Genomic DNA, 20949 nt, shown 5'->3' on the forward strand with positions numbered 1-20949 from the left:
AAACAAGATGGAAGCCTTGTCTGTCAAGGTTCCAAGGCTATGGAACCATATCTTCAACCGTCTCTCAAGACAATTTTGAACATAATTCAAAATCCATTTCTACATCGATCATTTCCTTTGCAGCTCTTAAAAAACACTGTCCCCAGTCATAGCTCTTTGGCCTAACCCTTCAGAATTCCATTGCCTCCCACTTAAAGATAACAGTCCTCAGCAGCCTAGCTTAGTAGCTTATCCTGATAACTGTATCTAACATCACCCTCTTAGCTAGGTTTATGCTACCAACTACTCAATAAAATACATTACAAATTTGTAAATCAGGATTTAAAACCACGTGAAAAACAAAATCTACTGTTGCCAAACTCAGACGGAGGCCTTCGCATTACCATATTTAATGATCAGGCAGTACTGCTTCTGCTAGCTCTAATCACAGTGATTTTGCTGACTGACAAAACAGCATTATAAAACACAGATCACAGCATGGTACTTAAAAGAGTAAGGGCCAGATTAACAAACAATCAGAAAATGACACACACAGATTTATGACTCTCTTGGGCACGTCTGACTTTTGTTTGAATTTACAGACAACTATTATAGATTTCCAAGAGCACTGATTTATAATTATTTGTCAGTGTAGAATATGTTTAACCTTTCAATGTAATGAGGCACCCACTCAAAAATCTCTTTAAAGCTTTGTGTACCACGTTATTGTTACATACCGGTTTATTACATAGTTCCAAGAGTTTGTCTGTAAGGCGAGTTGCATCGCCAATGAATTTTCCTAGGGACCCCTTCATGTGGATCGCTTTCTCAAGAATCTCTTTGCAGCGATTAACACGAGTTGGATAAGATGACTGAAAAAGAAAAAAAACAATTTTTGTACTCAGTAAATTCAGGCTCTACGTTGCAATCTAAATGCTACTTAAACAAGTTCCTTACCTAGAAAGGCTAGTTAATCCCTAGCATAGTGGCTTTGAAAAGGATTAGCTACTATGTGAATTTTGACTCAGAGTGGGAACACTGCTAAATAGTTTAAAATGGCAAATACATATATACAGCAGAGCTTTGTAAAGCAAACACAGCAAAATAGTGCTAGTTTTTCACGATGGGTTGAAAATCCAGGCATGGTCAGGGAGGGCGCATCTCTATGCCATTGTTCATCTTTGGCCTGGAATATTCATAATATTGTCCTTAAGGCTGTGCAGATTCAGGGGGTACACATCAGCTTACCTCCAACTCACGTTTACATATCTTAGTGCTTGGCATGCTGCTTTATACTGTTCATATCCAAGCAACAAAGAGACTTTGGCTGAGGGAGCCTGGTATGAGCATGGGATAGTCCACATTGAATAACTAGTTGCTATCAGCCCCTTCTTCGACTTTCCAGAAGTCCTGGGAAGAAGGATTGTTCCTAATTAAAACTGTGTGCATTTTGAGCAAAGCTTGGCCTATGATTTGCCCTGACCTCCAACCAGGGTCCTAAAACATGATAGGCATGGGTCCCATCAAACAAACATTTGCACTTTGTCTGGACGTCAACAGATCTACACTGACGAAAAGAAATTTAATACTGGGGGGATTCTGCTGCTATTTCCAAGACCAGAACAAAGAACTATAGAAATGCTTGCAGAAACCTGCCTTGAAAGAGGAACCTCAAAGTTCTGGTGTGTGGACAAGTGGACTAACAGCAAGGCACAGGAGATCAATGCCTGTGTGGAGCTATTTGAGGGAGGGATTTTCCGGGTAGCCATGAGACTTTGGAGCTCTGCTGGCCAGACCTGACTCAAAAACTCTTTTGTGACCAGATGTTCAAAGTCCTGCAATAAACATTTCACAACTGAGTGCGGTGAGCCCCGACCCTCCAGCTACTCTGGTACCATCTCATACTTAGTGGAAGCCCAATTTGCCCCTGTCAGCCCCGGGTAACATCAAATACTTTTTCCTCTCTGTAGGCCTTCAGGTACTGACCTTTTGCCTGTGTCCAGTCTCCGATCTCCCCAGCCCTTACGGTTATACAGATATTATAACTTGAAGTCATACTTGAACACTAATTCTAAATCTCAGTTTCTAAGTCACTGCTGGAGAGTCTCTGGGTCTAATGGGTGCATTCATTGTGGGGACGGCACTGTCAACCAAAAATTATGTAACCCAATTTTGACTCACAAACATTTCTCTTCCCCCGTGATGTATTTTGCATGGTAGCTCAGCATCGGTAATCTCCATGTATTGGACTGTCACTTTGAGATAGGTTTGGATCTCATCTTCTCTCTTCTGAACTGTCTCCTACTTAATTACAAATTATCAACTCCCATCTAATGACCTTTTCGCATTCTTGTATTCGGATCGCACACTTTTTCATGAAGGGATCTGTGTTTTTGGGTCACTTGTGTTTCAGAGTAATTTTTAATGTACTCTCAGCTAATTGATTTGTTCAGCTTTTTACCCTGGGCTGCTAAGAATCTACGCCAGACTCACACAACCACCGTGTTACGTTGTCACGTTCTTTCTAGCACTGTTGCCACATTGCGCTGATGCAGTAAACAAAGCCCATAATAAACTCAAGTCATGTGCCTTAGCAGATAAATGTACAAAATTGTTTTTGTAACCCTATTTCGGCACCGGAACATGCTTGGGACTTGTATTATTTTGTATTGTGAACAATTTTAACTTTTTTACTTTTTTCCTGGAATGGTACGTCTATTAAATTTCCCAAATATATCTTTGAATCGACATTTAGATTGCGTGTATTTATGTGAATCAGAGTATAGGAGTTCCAAACCCTGTACCACCTCTTGGACTAAGCATTCTCTTCAGGTGCCCACTACCCTTAGAGGTTTAAGTATACAGAAGTAGTAAGTTGGTTATTCAGCTGGGCGACAAATATCTGATGACAAAGGACTCCAGTGATAAACAACAGCACCCACCAGAGATACTGTCCAGTAACCACTGATTGCCCCTGTACCCCAGAAAAGGACTCACAAACATGCCACACCTCATTCAATACGGTGTTGTCCAAGATACAGTAGACCAGGCAATGTCAATCCTCAGTCCACTGAGTGATGAACTGTAAATTAATGCTTATTCATGCAGGTCAATTACTAATTGGATGAACATCTTACTTCTTCATTCACACAGATGCTTCCACCATGCATTAAGACTAACTCAACATACTTCCACATAGGAACAAACTGCAAATAAAACCATCAATGGCGCATGGAACTATAAAACAATAGGTATAAACTGACTTCAGATAACAAACTATTTTTATTTTGGAGTCAGCAGAGATGTTGCAACCAGATCAGCTGTAGCACAGCAAATGTCCGTAAGAGACCCATGTCTGGGAAAGACCAAGGGTTGTTACCTAGCCCCCTAAAGTATATTTATATAAATATGTATGTAAAATAAGCTGCTGCTTCTTTCTTTGAGAGGAGATATTTTCTGCATATATATATATATATATTCACGCTCCAAGGTTGTCCACCTTATGAGTAGCACGCGAGCAGCAGCTTTATTTATGTGTAGGTGAGGACGGGGATCCGCTCGTAGACGCCGCTTCGTAATGGATCTGCCCGACGCGTTTCGAAGCTCCATCTGCTTCTCTTCAGGGGCTTTAACGGAAGCGGTGTGCGCACCCGTTACACTTCTCCAATTTCATAGAACTCACCCGCCAATGGGAGGCTCCAATGAGACTTCTGGGAAGTGTAGTGCGGAAAGCACACAATCAAGTCCTGTATGGACTCCACGAGTGGGCCCGTCCTCGATCCCATGTACGGCTGCTACTTCACTGCCGTGACCCCCACGTTAACGGGGTGGTGCATACTCTGCGGCTGGACTGCCGCATATAGATTCACGCTCCAAGGTTGTCCACCTTATGAGTAGCACGCGAGCAGCAGCTTTATTTATGTGTAGGTGAGGACGGGGATCCGCTCATAGACGCCGCTTCGTAATGGATCTGCCCGACGCGTTTCGAAGCTCCATCTGCTTCTCTTCAGGGGCTTTAACGGAAGCGGTGTGCGCACCCGTTACACTTCTCCAATTTCATAGAACTCACCCGCCAATGGGAGGCTCCAATGAGACTTCTGGGAAGTGTAGTGTGGAAAGCACACAATCAAGTCCTGTATGGACTCCACGAGTGGGCCCGTCCTCGATCCCATGTACGGCTGCTACTTCACTGCCGTGACCCCCACGTTAACGGGGTGGTGCATACTCTGCGGCTGGACTGCCGCATATAGATTCACGCTCCAAGGTTGTCCACCTTATGAGTAGCACGCGAGCAGCAGCTTTATTTATGTGTAGGTGAGGACGGGGATCCGCTCGTAGACGCCGCTTCGTAATGGATCTGCCCGACGCGTTTCGAAGCTCCATCTGCTTCTCTTCAGGGGCTTTAACGGAAGCGGTGTGCGCACCCGTTACACTTCTCCAATTTCATAGAACTCACCTGCCAATGGGAGGCTCCAATGAGACTTCTGGGAAGTGTAGTGCGGAAAGCACACAATCAAGTCCTGTATGGACTCCACGAGTGGGCCCGTCCTCGATCCCATGTACGGCTGCTACTTCACTGCCGTGACCCCCACGTTAACGGGGTGGTGCATACTCTGCGGCTGGACTGCCGCATATAGATTCACGCTCCAAGGTTGTCCACCTTATGAGTAGCACGCGAGCAGCAGCTTTATTTATGTGTAGGTGAGGACGGGGATCCGCTCGTAGACGCCGCTTCGTAATGGATCTGCCCGACGCGTTTCGAAGCTCCATCTGCTTCTCTTCAGGGGCTTTAACGGAAGCGGTGTGCGCACCCGTTACACTTCTCCAATTTCATAGAACTCACCCGCCAATGGGAGGCTCCAATGAGACTTCTGGGAAGTGTAGTGCGGAAAGCACACAATCAAGTCCTGTATGGACTCCACGAGTGGGCCCGTCCTCGATCCCATGTACGGCTGCTACTTCACTGCCGTGACCCCCACGTTAACGGGGTGGTGCATACTCTGCGGCTGGACTGCCGCATATAGATTCACGCTCCAAGGTTGTCCACCTTATGAGTAGCACGCGAGCAGCAGCTTTATTTATGTGTAGGTGAGGACGGGGATCCGCTCGTAGACGCCGCTTCGTAATGGATCTGCCCGACGCGTTTCGAAGCTCCATCTGCTTCTCTTCAGGGGCTTTAACGGAAGCGGTGTGCACACCCGTTACACTTCTCCAATTTCATAGAACTCACCCGCCAATGGGAGGCTCCAATGAGACTTCTGGGAAGTGTAGTGCGGAAAGCACACAATCAAGTCCTGTATGGACTCCACGAGTGGGCCCGTCCTCGATCCCATGTACGGCTGCTACTTCACTGCCGTGACCCCCACGTTAACGGGGTGGTGCATACTCTGCGGCTGGACTGCCGCATATAGATTCACGCTCCAAGGTTGTCCACCTTATGAGTAGCACGCGAGCAGCAGCTTTATTTATGTGTAGGTGAGGACGGGGATCCGCTCGTAGACGCCGCTTCGTAATGGATCTGCCCGACGCGTTTCGAAGCTCCATCTGCTTCTCTTCAGGGGCTTTAACGGAAGCGGTGTGCGCACCCGTTACACTTCTCCAATTTCATAGAACTCACCCGCCAATGGGAGGCTCCAATGAGACTTCTGGGAAGTGTAGTGCGGAAAGCACACAATCAAGTCCTGTATGGACTCCACGAGTGGGCCCGTCCTCGATCCCATGTACGGCTGCTACTTCACTGCCGTGACCCCCACGTTAACGGGGTGGTGCATACTCTGCGGCTGGACTGCCGCATATAGATTCACGCTCTCGTATGTGGAGCTGCGTGATGGATGAGGACAGGAGTGATGTTTGGGGCTCATTGTAGAGCCTTGGAACGAGCAGTAATTTGAGAGTGCATCCATCCAGGATATATGGACTACATATCCCACAAGCACAATATGTGTTTTCATACAGGGAGATGGTAGACGTCATGCACTTTACTGCTGGCCCCTGATGAGGAAAATAAATTTCCGAAACGCGTCGGGCCTATTTCAAACACGCAACTGCCCATACCAACTAACGCTTTGGGGAAGGCGCACGCAGGCTCGGGTGCTACCCGCTACTTGGACAACCCCATGGAGCGTAATACATTAGCGGCGGTCCTGCCGCTGGGTTGCACCACCCCGAAGAAACGGGGGCCACGAGACTCGCTATCCAAGGAGTCTCGTATGTGGAGCTGCGTGATGGATGAGGACAGGAGTGATGTTTGGGGCTCATTGTAGAGCCTTGGAACGAGCAGTAATTTGAGAGTGCATCCATCCAGGATATATGGACTACATCTCCCACAAGCACAATATGTGTTTTCATACAGGGAGATGGTAGACGTCATGCACTTTACTGCTGGCCCCTGATGAGGAAAATAAATTTCCGAAACGCGTCGGGCCTATTTCAAACACGCAACTGCCCATACCAACTAACGCTTTGGGGAAGGCGCACGCAGGCTCGGGTGCTACCCGCTACTTGGACAACCCCATGGAGCGTAATACATTAGCGGCGGTCCTGCCGCTGGGTTGCACCACCCCGAAGAAACGGGGGCCACGAGACTCGCTATCCAAGGAGTCTCGTATGTGGAGCTGCGTGATGGATGAGGACAGGAGTGATGTTTGGGGCTCATTGTAGAGCCTTGGAACGAGCAGTAATTTGAGAGTGCATCCATCCAGGATATATGGACTACATCTCCCACAAGCACAATATGTGTTTTCATACAGGGAGATGGTAGACGTCATGCACTTTACTGCTGGCCCCTGATGAGGAAAATAAATTTCCGAAACGCGTCGGGCCTATTTCAAACACGCAACTGCCCATACCAACTAACGCTTTGGGGAAGGCGCACGCAGGCTCGGGTGCTACCCGCTACTTGGACAACCCCATGGAGCGTAATACATTAGCGGCGGTCCTGCCGCTGGGTTGCACCACCCCGAAGAAACGGGGGCCACGAGACTCGCTATCCAAGGAGTCTCGTATGTGGAGCTGCGTGATGGATGAGGACAGGAGTGATGTTTGGGGCTCATTGTAGAGCCTTGGAACGAGCAGTAATTTGAGAGTGCATCCATCCAGGATATATGGACTACATCTCCCACAAGCACAATATGTGTTTTCATACAGGGAGATGGTAGACGTCATGCACTTTACTGCTGGCCCCTGATGAGGAAAATAAATTTCCGAAACGCGTCGGGCCTATTTCAAACACGCAACTGCCCATACCAACTAACGCTTTGGGGAAGGCGCACGCAGGCTCGGGTGCTACCCGCTACTTGGACAACCCCATGGAGCGTAATACATTAGCGGCGGTCCTGCCGCTGGGTTGCACCACCCCGAAGAAACGGGGGCCACGAGACTCGCTATCCAAGGAGTCTCGTATGTGGAGCTGCGTGATGGATGAGGACAGGAGTGATGTTTGGGGCTCATTGTAGAGCCTTGGAACGAGCAGTAATTTGAGAGTGCATCCATCCAGGATATATGGACTACATCTCCCACAAGCACAATATGTGTTTTCATACAGGGAGATGGTAGACGTCATGCACTTTACTGCTGGCCCCTGATGAGGAAAATAAATTTCCGAAACGCGTCGGGCCTATTTCAAACACGCAACTGCCCATACCAACTAACGCTTTGGGGAAGGCGCACGCAGGCTCGGGTGCTACCCGCTACTTGGACAACCCCATGGAGCGTAATACATTAGCGGCGGTCCTGCCGCTGGGTTGCACCACCCCGAAGAAACGGGGGCCACGAGACTCGCTATCCAAGGAGTCTCGTATGTGGAGCTGCGTGATGGATGAGGACAGGAGTGATGTTTGGGGCTCATTGTAGAGCCTTGGAACGAGCAGTAATTTGAGAGTGCATCCATCCAGGATATATGGACTACATCTCCCACAAGCACAATATGTGTTTTCATACAGGGAGATGGTAGACGTCATGCACTTTACTGCTGGCCCCTGTTGAGGAAAATAAATTTCCGAAACGCGTCGGGCCTATTTCAAACACGCAACTGCCCATACCAACTAACGCTTTGGGGAAGGCGCACGCAGGCTCGGGTGCTACCCGCTACTTGGACAACCCCATGGAGCGTAATACATTAGCGGCGGTCCTGCCGCTGGGTTGCACCACCCCGAAGAAACGGGGGCCATGAGACTCGCTATCCAAGGAGTCTCGTATGTGGAGCTGCGTGATGGATGAGGACAGGAGTGATGTTTGGGGCTCATTGTAGAGCCTTGGAACGAGCAGTAATTTGAGAGTGCATCCATCCAGGATATATGGACTACATCTCCCACAAGCACAATATGTGTTTTCATACAGGGAGATGGTAGACGTCATGCACTTTACTGCTGGCCCCTGATGAGGAAAATAAATTTCCGAAACGCGTCGGGCCTATTTCAAACACGCAACTGCCCATACCAACTAACGCTTTGGGGAAGGCGCACGCAGGCTCGGGTTCTACCCGCTACTTGGACAACCCCATGGAGCGTAATACATTAGCGGCGGTCCTGCCGCTGGGTTGCACCACCCCGAAGAAACGGGGGCCACGAGACTCGCTATCCAAGGAGTCTCGTATGTGGAGCTGCGTGATGGATGAGGACAGGAGTGATGTTTGGGGCTCATTGTAGAGCCTTGGAACGAGCAGTAATTTGAGAGTGCATCCATCCAGGATATATGGACTACATCTCCCACAAGCACAATATGTGTTTTCATACAGGGAGATGGTAGACGTCATGCACTTTACTGCTGGCCCCTGATGAGGAAAATAAATTTCCGAAACGCGTCGGGCCTATTTCAAACACGCAACTGCCCATACCAACTAACGCTTTGGGGAAGGCGCACGCAGGCTCGGGTGCTACCCGCTACTTGGACAACCCCATGGAGCGTAATATATATATATATATATATATAGTGCAATATCAGCTGGTGAAATGTACATACAACAAACTCTCCAAGGGGTCCTTTCAATGGTCAATGTCCACTGTGGAAGGCAGGAATGAACGAGTGGCTCCTTTATTGCAATCTTCTAACTTCTTCATGGTGAGACTGAGAATAACATCAGGAACTTGGGACGATAAGCAGACAACTGAAAGAGCATTTACATCCACAAGGCATTGTGCAATAGTGGCAGTGGAACAGTTGTGGAACTTTCCTGAATAATATGGGGTGGCCACACCCACTAAAGAATGTTAGCTATCCAAATTCTAACATAACAAACAGAAAAAAGCTGTGCAAGATGTCTTATTTCCAAATCTATTTAAATAGCTCTTACATCAGAAAAAAAGGTTATTTTCTCCAAAACAAACCTTAGATACAGCAGTCATCATCCACATTGCCTGCTGAGGGTAGGCCAGGAACACTTTAGCAATGATCGCCATTAAAACCACAAACACCTCATCATGGGAGTGGCAGATTCGGGAAATCAACTGTGAGAATGCAGTGAGAAACTGGTAAGGCGCCAAGTGATTTGTATGCTCTGTGATCACTTTGTTTATCTTCACCAAATCTGTTCGCATCTGCAAGCGATCTGGGCGACCGGCTGAAAAACACAAAACGAAAACTGTACACACTATACTCAGTCAAACTTTATAAATTCCTATTTTTCTTTTCTACCATCTTGAAATCGACTGATGAACAGAAACCCCGTGGAAGAGATACAAAGCTACCAAAGTTATTTACTCATCATTCACACATTGCTACTGCCTACTAAAGGAATATTTTTCATCCAGGTTATGGAATGGACTTCAGACAGTCAAGAGAAGCTTATCGGCATAGCCCTGCTAGGGGAGTCAAAGTAAGATTGCAAGGGCAGACTCTTTCCCATATATTTTGTAGGGGTTTTATGTGCTACTATAACACTGAAGGCTTCTTGCTTTAACTCTTAGCCTGCTTGCCTTGATGATCCAGTCTGACATTTCCTCATCTGTTCGATAATGAAACAAAGGTTCACCTTGGCTCATTGATATCAATGTTTATAACAATTTTTTTGCAGGACACCCATTAGTATGCTCCTAGCACAAACAATATTTTAAACAACTGTTATTCAGAAAGCAGTACTAAAGCATCCAAAAACATGCTACCAATGCAGTAAAAGATATGCATCACAGAAGCACAAAATGTACAGAAAATGCTCGTGTGAAGGAACAAGGGACAGGAATAAACCGGTGTATTTTGTGCATTTACTTAGAAAAAGGTAAAGACAATTTTGGGGAATTTCAGTGCAGTACTCAAATATTCGTCCTGATCTCCACATAAAGGGTCAACATTGTATATAGGCCATATACATACATATTTTTATAGTACAAGAAGTCTCCATGAAGTAATGTGTCCACTACGGAGAGTCAAGTTTTGACCTGTTTGATAATTATCCAGGGGTCACAACCAACTCTAATATTATTGAGCTACGGGCATCTGTATTTGATTTCACTTGAGAATCTGATTGTCAGAGATAACCAGGACAATTCCAGTGCACCCTAATTTCACACTCATCGCGGAAGGTGTTTTAATGTTTGTTAAGTGTTCTGTAATTGAAATGAAAAAAATCCTCTGCTTTTGCAGAATCGTTCGGCTAGCGTCTGAGACGGCCATTTTCGTGCTGTGAGTCTGACAGTATCAATCGCAGCTATATTACCCCAAGATTTCTGGCACTCTGAAGCAGTGCTCATTTTTTTTATTTGAATAGGACAAAAACTGAAATGTGCATGAGCCACATCTGCGACATGCTTTTGCCATTGATGGAAGAATTATGATATAATCCTTCCCCTTATGTGGCCTAAAGGATGCAGTTTTGTTTTTCAAATCAGTGCATGATTGGGAGGGCTGAAAACCAATAATTATTCATAAAAGCAAGCATTCTGCTTACAATCACAATCAATACAAATGCAAGAGACTATGCACATATTTCACACAGCCTCAAAGATTATGGAAATATCCCTCCTTATCAGTTGCATTATGGCTGTGAAGAGGAGGCCATTAAAATAAAAACACCTTATGTATAGTACATATTTGGGATATTGGAGAGTCTAACTAGTAATTTACTCCAAATCAAGTTCTCAGGTGCTAACACCAAGAAAGAAAACAAGTGCATGCTTGGTGCTACCGGTACCAGGCAGACTCCCTATGACAGAAGCTTCATTTCCAACACAGGATTTTAAGGACAGAGAAGACAGTAGGAAGCCTGCTCTAGAATTACACCCCAGGGAGCCTTATTTGGAAACTGTCTCGCAAAAAGGGAATCCCAACTCAGAATCGTCAGAATGGCAAGAGAGACCCGCTGCTAAGGAGCACATACTGGCATTTAATAAGAGGGGGCCTGACAAGTCGGTACTTAACACAGAAGCATTCAATCAAGGTACTGGTGGCCTTGGCCAGGGATGTCTGGAACCACTGTCTGGAACACAAGTTGTCAGTGACAGCAGACTCAATCAGTCTGCGGACTGGCAGTTCAGACACCTGAAGAATTGCAATGCATGGAAACTGGATCCTCTCGGTTTCATCACGGTGGGGTCCATGCTAGGTGGATCTCTTTACGTTCAGACTCAACCACCCACTTCCACGCTTTTTCAGCTGGCGTCCAGACCTCTCACAAAGGCGATAGACACTTTCCTCCAATATTGGAGTCAGTTAGTCAGGCGTCAAAAGGCAGAAGTGATCCTGGTGACCTCTTTGGAGGTCGTCAGTATGGTATCCAGTTCTTCTGGAACTTTCCAAAACAACTTCCCAAGACTCCTCAGATTCTTACATACCCTCATGGCAACCTGCACCGAATGGTTCAGAACAGAACTCTTCTACTGATGGGTTGAAAGAGTACAGGGGATTTTGAGAAGTCCTGAACCTTTGTCACAGGCTGCCTCCCTCATCAGAAAAGCCTGGGCAGACTCTACTGTTGATGAGAAACGGTTGGGCATGGAGGAGATGGTCATGCCGGCTGGTGTATGCGAAGGGATTTTGATCCAGTGGGGGAGGATGTAGTCCATGTTGTCAATTTCTTGTCTGGATTGGTTGACAAGGGATTGGTTTATCGCATGCAGATCGGCAAATACTGCAGGTCATATGCCTATTCGTAACATCCCAGTAGGGATACATCTTCTAGTCTGTCGTCTCTTGAGGGGTATTCAGTTATCCTTCCCACAGGAACCGAAATACTCCCCCCTTTGGGATGTTAATGTTGTACTCTGAATGCTGCGTTCATGGCAGGATAATCAATACTATTCTCGTAAGGAGCTAACAGGTAAGTTAGCAGTCCTGTTATGTCTCATTTCCTATAAAAGTGTTTCTGATGTTCGTGCCCTCAACATTACGGCACATACGTAACCCCAGAAGCAGTGTTATTTACTATTTCACATCATACCAAGTCCAATACTAGGGTGTTTCATTACCCTGCTTTTCCTGGTCATCCAAAATTGTGTGTGGTCCGCTGCCTGAGAGCATATGAATTGGTGACCGAGGAATATAGGCAACCGGGGGTGATGCAACTATTCATTTCCCTCAAGAAGCCTTTTGAGCCAGTCTGAGCAACAACTATCGCCCGTTGGGTCCCACAAGAAATAGTATTAATATGTCCTCCTTAGAGGCCCGCTCTACTAGAGGAGCTACTGCTTCAGAGCAATATCCTTGGGCAGCCATCTGGGGATATTCTCAGGATGGCCAATTTGTCTTCTGATTCTACTTTCAAGCCCTTTTACTTTAAACCAATCACTGGCATAACTTCACTGTTTGTTAATCATCTTTAAAATAGCACAATCTGAGCCTCCGGTTCTGACAAAGAATATGACGTAATGCTGCTAGGCGAATAAGTTAAGCATAATTCTCACCTCCGTGTCCTTAATAGAACTGAAACTTCCCTTCATGCTATCTAGGAAATGTTATATTCTTTCTCAGGATCCGAATCATGGCTGGGGGCTATTTTGTTCTAGGCATATCGCTAATACTGGCAGATGGGCTTACAATAATAAACAAAATAGATGTATTAGGAATGTAAGGTGGGGTAGCTATTACCTACTGAAATAAAGATAGAAATGACACAAACTGCTGCACAGGGCCAGCCTTGTGTAGAATGACCCAGTTGGATGAAATGGTTGAGTGAAAGCACAGACCGGTTGTCTTTTTGAGAAGGCGAACAAATGAAGCGACAACCCATGGCCTTACTAGCCAATTGGGACTATCTAAAGGAAAGGATACTGAGTTTCCAGCCTTCCACAAGAAGCATGGGGCAGTTCTTCTGAAGTAGAATAAGAGTGATGTGTAGTTTAAAAACCTGAGTGGTAGTAAAACTTGAGGCTACCGAGAAGCAGGGCCAAAAGTTTAAAAACTCAGGAGATCAGAGACCACAATGAGGGGGAGCGGGTGATGATTGTAAGTGGATGGAATGGAGGACTAGCTAGCCCCTAAGCAAGAGAGGTACATTTTTGGACACTTTGAAAACATGGATTTTTCCAGGTCAGATTGATTTTGATTTATGAATTGCTCACCCAAATATTCTGGAGTATGGAAGTAGTCTGAAAAAGTAAACCCTGTCTGTGGCATTTAATGTGGATTATAGACTTTGTAAGTTTAACAAGTGATTGTGCTATAGTATTAAGTCACAGCTGCAATAAAAAGATTGCTAAGGCATGCTAGAATTGGAGGTCCTTGCTCTTCCCATACAACATCTCATGGGGCAGCAGCATTGCACTTATTAGCAATGGTATCTGCTTGTGGACAATATAGAAACATTCTTACTCAACTTATTGCATGAGCAAACAATACCTTTGTCCCACTCGTATACTTTTGCACCAAAGTCAAGCCAAAGTGACAGCATTCTTGGCATTGATTGGTATATGTACTGGTTCCCATATTGTAGAGATCTGTAATTACACAAAATACAATGAGAAACACATATGTACTTTAGATGTTAACATCCACGCTTACGAGTATAAGAGCATATACTCACTATTCCAATGGATTAAAAATTCCATGAGTGGCACAGTACAAAATAGTGGGACCTCAAGCACAATTTAATGAGGGGCTGCTATAATTTTAAGAGTTGCACCTCAAGGTCACAGGGACTAACATTACGACCCTATAAGTGCTTAATTATCTTTACACGTGACAGCGACATCAACATCAAATATTTACATAACAGACTAATATTTATTTGTAAACAGCACTACTACTACATGATAAAACACGTTTAACAGGGCCTAAAATTCAATGTTAAAATGTGATGATGGGAATTGGTAATAAGAGCACAGAGAGGTTCAAAATGAAGAGCCAACATTAAGCAATCATTCAAACAGAACCATCTCAGCACAGACCCCTGCTTTCCACTCACTATCAGTCCTCGTAGATCACTGTTCCACTTTAACTTACCTGAAATGGCAACCTGAGATGCCAACAATTTCTCATATTCAACTATGAAGTAAAACTTCTATTGGCTATGCTGGTTATGTTATATTATTTGCTCTTGTACAGCCCAATGACTGCCATTAGTATTGCTATGTATTTCTACTGATTGTCTACAGGTACTTCAGATACTCATTCTGAGAATTTTCATCGAAGACCAGAAACTAAGTTGTTCTCTGATGATGTTTCAATTAATAACATTGCACACACTCTACATGAATCAAACATCAAGTGCAAAACACAAATATCTTGATTGATGATCAATCGCATTTGAAAATTTGAAAAGATACTCTTTAAATTATTTTCATCCACGTAACACATGTTTCATCCTGTGGAGTATCCATGACCTTTTCAAGCCTTCCAGATTCTTTAATTGAATTATATTGTTCTTCTAGTATGTTCTTCTTCATATAGTATCACAACTTTAGTACATGTAATTATAATCCACCAAAGGTTTAATGCTTTCAAAGTTCTAGAACTACAATTTCCATACAATTAAATCCCGTTCTTCGTTGGTGCAGAACAAAATGATGCATTCGTAAACAACATTCTGAGATAAAGAGAATGAATGATGAAATAACAAATGAAATAAAAAGTAACATGTTTCAAGAACTCTTGTGCATGAATGGACTTGAGCGCCCTTTATTTAAGTGTGCACCACTACCAAGGAAGAAGTCCTTCAATTTGTGGACAGACTTTCAAAAGCCCATGGGATAAGTAGGCCATTAGTTCAAGCACCTGAAGAGTAGTATAGATTATTATTATTTAATACTTGCAGAGGGCATGGCTACTCAAAGGGTTTCCCAGCGCTAGGCAAGTTAGCTTAGGAAGAGAGCTCCCGGACGCAGAGGAGTGTTTAGGATGCCGTAACAGGAGCCTGACAGCAGAGCTCTGAACCACTTGAAGGTGCCTGATTACGAACGTGTCTGCTGCTAGATAGAAGATGTTACCATAATTTAACCTGGACAGAATCAAAGCCTGAATGATGGTTAATTGAGCAGAGAACGGAAGTATCCACAGGATCTTTCTAAGCCACTTCATAGTAGTAAAACACGAGGAGACCAGCTTGGCTGCCTGAGGCTTCATGGACAGAGTGGAGTCTAGCCAAAAACCAAGGTTCTTCACCTTGTTGATAGGGACGGGAAGGGCTTCGAGTGAGGCAGGCCGGTGCTGCGGTCCCCAGAGCTGAGGGATCTTACCCAGAACCATGACCTCAGTCTTGTCACCATTCAATTTTAGAGAGTTGGCATTCATAGAGGTGGAGACCAGGCCGAGGCAGAAGTTGAGATCTTCAGAGATGGACTCTCGCTCTGATGACAAAGAGAAAATAATCTGGCTATCATCCGCGTATGAGATAGAGTAAGGCCACAACTTTCCACTATGTCTGCCAAAGGATGGACATAGATATTGAAAAGTAAAGGGCAGATCCATGCAGGACACTAGGAGTAAGCAAATACATGCTAGAAACAACATTTTACAATAAGACCTGAAACATGTGATCTGTCAGAAAGGAAGAGAGCCAGGCCAGAGTAGTGCCCTGAAGACCCATGAATGCCAGTCTTTTGATAAGGGTGTCATAAGACATGGTGTCTAAAGCCACGCTGAGATCCAGTAGGATCAGCACACCAGTGCCACCCATGTCCAGGAACCAACTGAGGTGTTTTGTAACTCCCATGGGGGCTGATTCAGTGCTATGCCAAGCTCTGAATCCTGACTGGGAGGGATGAAGGGCATTCTGCGCCTCCATGAAAGAAGTAAGTTGGGTGTTGACGTGCTTCTCCAATATCTTAGAGAGTGGGCAATAAGGAGATAGGCCTAAAACTGTATCAGTTTGACAGCTTTTTTTTTAGCAAAGGGAGCACCATGGCCTGCTTCCGGGCTTTGGGGATATAACCCTCTGGAAGAGAAGAGTTCAGAAGTTCAGCCAGAAGAGACAGGTGATGAGGGCTCAGGGTGCACAGATTGGCAGGGGGAAAAGGATTGAGCGGGGAGCCGGGCTTAATGGACTGTAATAATTCCCAGAAACTTAATGAGTCTAGGGCTGACGTCTGGTGCGTAGCTAGTTGACTAACATTCTCAGACAGAGAGGGGGCGGAGTTAGAGGGTGAACTAGATTTCCAAAGCGGGGTCTTGTCATTGCTAGCTAAGCTTAAAGCAAATAGAATATTGGCCTCTTTCTCCACGATGAAAGTTGCCAGCTCTTCTCATTGGGCTTAAGATAGTTAGGGGGAGCGACTCAGTTCTTCTGGTCGGACAGATCTTGAACTACTATGAAGAGAGTCATTGGGCAGTTTTGAGCTTTAGAAATCTTTTAAGAGTAAAAAGTGGCACAAGAGTCTTTACACCTCAAATGATAATGATTTAAAGCTATTTTGTATTTAAATTTTGAATTCAGGTCATAAAGCTTCCTCCACTCCCTTTCAAACCGCTTACAACGTTTATTCTCTTCCTGAAGGGTTGCATTGAACCAGGAGGCGGAAGGGTAAAGTCTAAAAGCCAATTCTAACTTGGCAGTTAGAATAGTATCAAGAGAACTTCTGAGCCAATTGTTGACCATGGGCTGATCAAGGTCGACCAAATTGGTCAGTTGGGGGAGGTGTTGCATAAACAAGTGTTAAGGGCAAGCAAATCCAGTTTAGCCCAATTTCTGGCCATCACCTTGGCCTAAAGGCTGTGGGGGAGGGAGACGGGTAGAGGGGAACAAAAAAGGGTACAGCAAAATGGTCCGACCATGATAACGGCAAAGGGGTATTAGTGGGGAGACCAGCAATGTTTGAGAAAATAGGGTCCGACATATGGCATGCCTTTTGAGGGGGGGGCAGAACTGATCTAGATGCATGTTTAAGTCCCCTAGTAGGGAAAAGATGTCACTTTTCAATATATGTGATAAGGTCAGAGATGGTGGAACACCAGTTACCGGCAAAGCCGGGGGACTGACAGATAAGGGTGCCAGAGAATGTACATTTTTGTGTGAGGCCAAGCACGAAGAAGAGGGCTTCACAAGCTGGAAATGGAAGCTCCTCCATTTTACGATCCTTTCTGGTGATACAGTAGTTAGTTGGAAGTAAAGTGATGACATCTGGCAGAGATTCTTCGTGTAGCCGAGTTTCCAACAGGAACAGGGCATAAGGGCCAGGGCATCAGGGCCGTTATCAACAAGAAAATCGTAAATGTATAGTTGATGACTGGGTAAGTATCAACAATTTAGGCTAAAAGGCGAAAGCCGTGTTTAGTCGCTCTGCCCCTGACCTCAGTATATGTGCATTCACCAGGTAAGGTGCTAGTGCTAGGCCTACGGCCTGTGATTGTAGAGGGATCCTTAGGGCCAGAAGAAAAAAGGCAGTGTTTACAGCAATTGCTGCATGTTAAGGGGTAAATCGACTACCAACATACCTCTAGGGACTTAGGGTGCAGGGTTCTTAACTGAATAGACCTATCTGCGAGTCTTGGGAGGAGCAGGGGTCCTGGCCCCTGGTGGGTGCAGGCAGGCTTGCCTTTGGAGCGCTCGCTGCGCGCGTTCTCTGCGCATTGGCGCCAGGCTGCCCTTTAGTAGTGCAAGCCTCGGCGTCAGTAATACCATTCGTGAAAGACCTGGAATGGGGCTCCATATGAAATAGGAACCTACAAATCTGATTTAGTTACTCGTTAACAGCAAACTTTTCACTGGCTGTGTATCGAGCACCATTTAAGGTGCTATACCCCGTTCATCTCTTGAAGTATGGGAAAGTTCAGCAGTATCTCAGACATCCAGTGGCCCTACAAATCTGGGCAAGGAATTGAGGTTGGATAATCCTAGCCACCTCCACCTCCAAGTCAATTTTCCCTTCTCAACTCTATAGAACTCTTCACCTACTGCATGTCGCAAAGAGTCCTCATTATTTATCTTAAGAAAGAATGTGAAGACTTTGCTATTAGTTTAGTGAGCAGTTCTATACTATTCAGTTAGTGAGGAACCAAGCTTAAGTGCTGAATCCAGCCTCCTGGGGAAAGAAAGTTATGGTTGTTTTGCTCTGTACTGAAAGAATAGAAACAGAAATAGGGTCTGCATTGCATACCTCAGCATTACATCAGAACACGTACATAAAAAAGCTGCTGAATTTGTCAATGCTGTTTTGCTAACAGTAAAAGTTATTTTATGAAACTGCAGTACTTTGAGCATTCTAAGAAATACGCTAGAAATAGCTGCCATGAGCACAGATAACACCACTTATTTTTTTTAATATTTTGTATGAATATTTATAATCATGGCTTACTGCTAAACACTCTTGCTGGGCAAGAAGCACAACACAACAAAGACCCTTTTTCACATTGGATGTCTGAGCAAGCTTAGACTACTTCATTAAAGTAGATGTCCATGCTGAATGTTAGAAAGGCGACCCCGGGGGAGGCAGAAGATGTCTGACTGACCACCCCTAGGTCCACCTCTCCGTCGAGAAGTAGCCGAGCGTTATCGAGAGGCCTCCTGAATGAGGGCCCTCTCCTAGGATCGTACAGCAGAGTAATTACAACACTACAAACGGACACCACACAGGAGATCAAGTTCTCAAGCTTTTATAGGAAAGAAAGGTTGCTGGTTCTTGGTCGTATATACAGGCGGATCGAGGGATCCGTAAAGTCTCGAAAAAGGGGGGTAGGTAGCGGGACAGTCTAGCTTCCGGGAAGCAGAAGGGGTACCCTGCGCACAGCTCTCAATCCTCGAGCTGGGGGGTTCCGAAAGGTTCGAGCCGCGGCAGCGCCAGCAGGCTTGCAAGATGGTTCAGCACGGTAGGCCGCGGCAGCGCCAGCAGGCTCTCAGCAGGTTCAGCACGGTAGGCCGCGGCAGCGCCAACAGGCTCTCAAGATGGTTCGACAAGGTAGGCCGCGGCAGCGCCAGCAGGCTCTCAAGATGGTTCAGCAAGGTAGGCCGCGGCAGCGCCAGCAGGCTCTTAGAATGGTTCAGCAAGGTGGGCCGCGGCAGCGCCAGCAGGCTCTCGTAAGGACGTCGGGTTACGGGGGAGATGAGTTCGTCTGGTGTCGGCCGCGACAGCGTCAGCAGGGCTTCCAGTCCAGGATACAACTAGCGTCCTACTCCCAGGCTGGCCCAGATATAGGACGGAGGTCCTTTGATGTCCGGACCCTCGCGCCTGGGGGCCGGAGGGGCCGGGTTGATGGTGTCCAGACACCCAGCAGGGGGGTGGAGCCAGTACCCAGGGAGGCCGGAGGGCGTTCGATACCAGGCGTCCGGGGGCGGCTGGGGGCCCATCGAAACTCCTCTTCCTCCGGGATCTGTCTAGTGGCCACTCGACCACCTGGGTGGATCTTGGTGCCTCGATGTCGGGGCTTCGCTGGGGCCTGGGCCGAGGCCACGTGGTTGTGACGTGGTGGGCCCAAGATGGAGTCGGGCACGGCCTCGTGCTTAGGTCGTGATGGGCCTACGCTAGGGTCAGGCCGGTGGTGGGGGACCGGGATGGTAGCCGGACCGGTGGTGTTGGGGCGTGCAGGATCGGGCCGAAGGGGCCGCCCGAGGTCCAGTGGAGGGCAGATGTTGTCCTGGGCCCGCCATGCGGGAGGGGTAGGACCACGCCATGAGGCCGGGTCCAACCCGCGTCCCCCACAGCTGAAGGCAGGGGAGAGTCACCCATCCTCTTGGGGGTTCTCCTCGCCGAGGCGGAAGAATCTGGACAGGCCGTCAGCGTTGGCGTGGTCGTTGCCGGGGCGATGCTCCACAGTGAAGTCCATCCCCTGCAGGGAAATGGACCAGCGCAGTAGTTTCGGGTTTTCTCCCCGCATCTGCATGAACCACCGCAGAGGCCGGTGGTCGGTCTGGACTCGGAAGTGGGTGCCGAAGAGGTAGGGCCGGAGCTTCTCGAGGGCCCACACCACGGCGAAGGCTTCCCTCTCGATGGTGCTCCAGCGTTGCTCTCTCGCCAGCAGGCGTCGGCTGATGAAGGCCACAGGCCGGTCGATTCCTTCGGGGTTAACTTGGGACAGGACCGCCCCGATGCCGTGCTCCGAGGCGTCGGTTTGGACCACAAACTCTCTGCTGTAGTCGGGGGCCTGGAGCACAGGGGCGGTGCACATGGCAGTCTTTAGAGTCTCAAAGGCTGTTTGGCACGCAGGGGTCCAGTGCACCTTCTGTGGTAGTTTCTTGGAGGTTAGTTCGGTGAGGGGCCCCACAATGCTCCCGTAGTCCTTTATAAACCGCCGATAATATCCAGTGAGCCCCAGGAAGGCTCGGACGGCGGTCTGGGTGACCGGGGGCTCCCAGGCCCGGATGGCGTCTATCTTTGGTTGGAGGGGAGCCACTTGGCCGCTCCCCACTTGGTGTCCCAGATAGGTCACGGACCCTTGGCCTATCTGGCACTTACTGGCTTTGATGGTGAGTCCGGCCCGCCGAAGGGCCGTCAGGACCGTCCAGACGTGGGTCAGGTGCTCACCCCAGTGAAGGCTGTACACAGCAATGTCATCGAGATAGGCGGCACTGTACTCCTCTAGTCCGGCCAGCACCTGGTTCACTAGTCTCTGGAAGGTTGCGGGGGCGTTCTTCATGCCGAAGGGCATCACTTTGAAGTGATAGTGGCCGTCTGGGGT

General features: G+C 47.0%; 1 protein-coding gene across 2 annotated transcripts in view; it reads right to left on the bottom strand.

The window, feature by feature from the left end:
• The window catches only part of ATR (ATR checkpoint kinase), a 340021-nt gene that overhangs the window by 65979 nt on the left and 253093 nt on the right, over positions 1–20949 (bottom strand). For both annotated transcript variants that reach the window (XM_078666419.1, XM_078666418.1), the window contains exons 37-39: positions 13744–13841; positions 9303–9535; positions 717–851 (exon numbers count right to left, since the gene is read on the bottom strand). In XM_078666419.1, coding sequence (XP_078522545.1) covers positions 717–851; positions 9303–9535; positions 13744–13841 — 466 coding nt within the window. The remainder of the gene's footprint in view (positions 1–716; positions 852–9302; positions 9536–13743; positions 13842–20949) is intronic.

Source organism: Lissotriton helveticus, chromosome 11, assembly GCF_964261635.1.
Source record: "Lissotriton helveticus chromosome 11, aLisHel1.1, whole genome shotgun sequence".
NCBI lineage: Eukaryota > Metazoa > Chordata > Amphibia > Caudata > Salamandridae > Lissotriton > Lissotriton helveticus.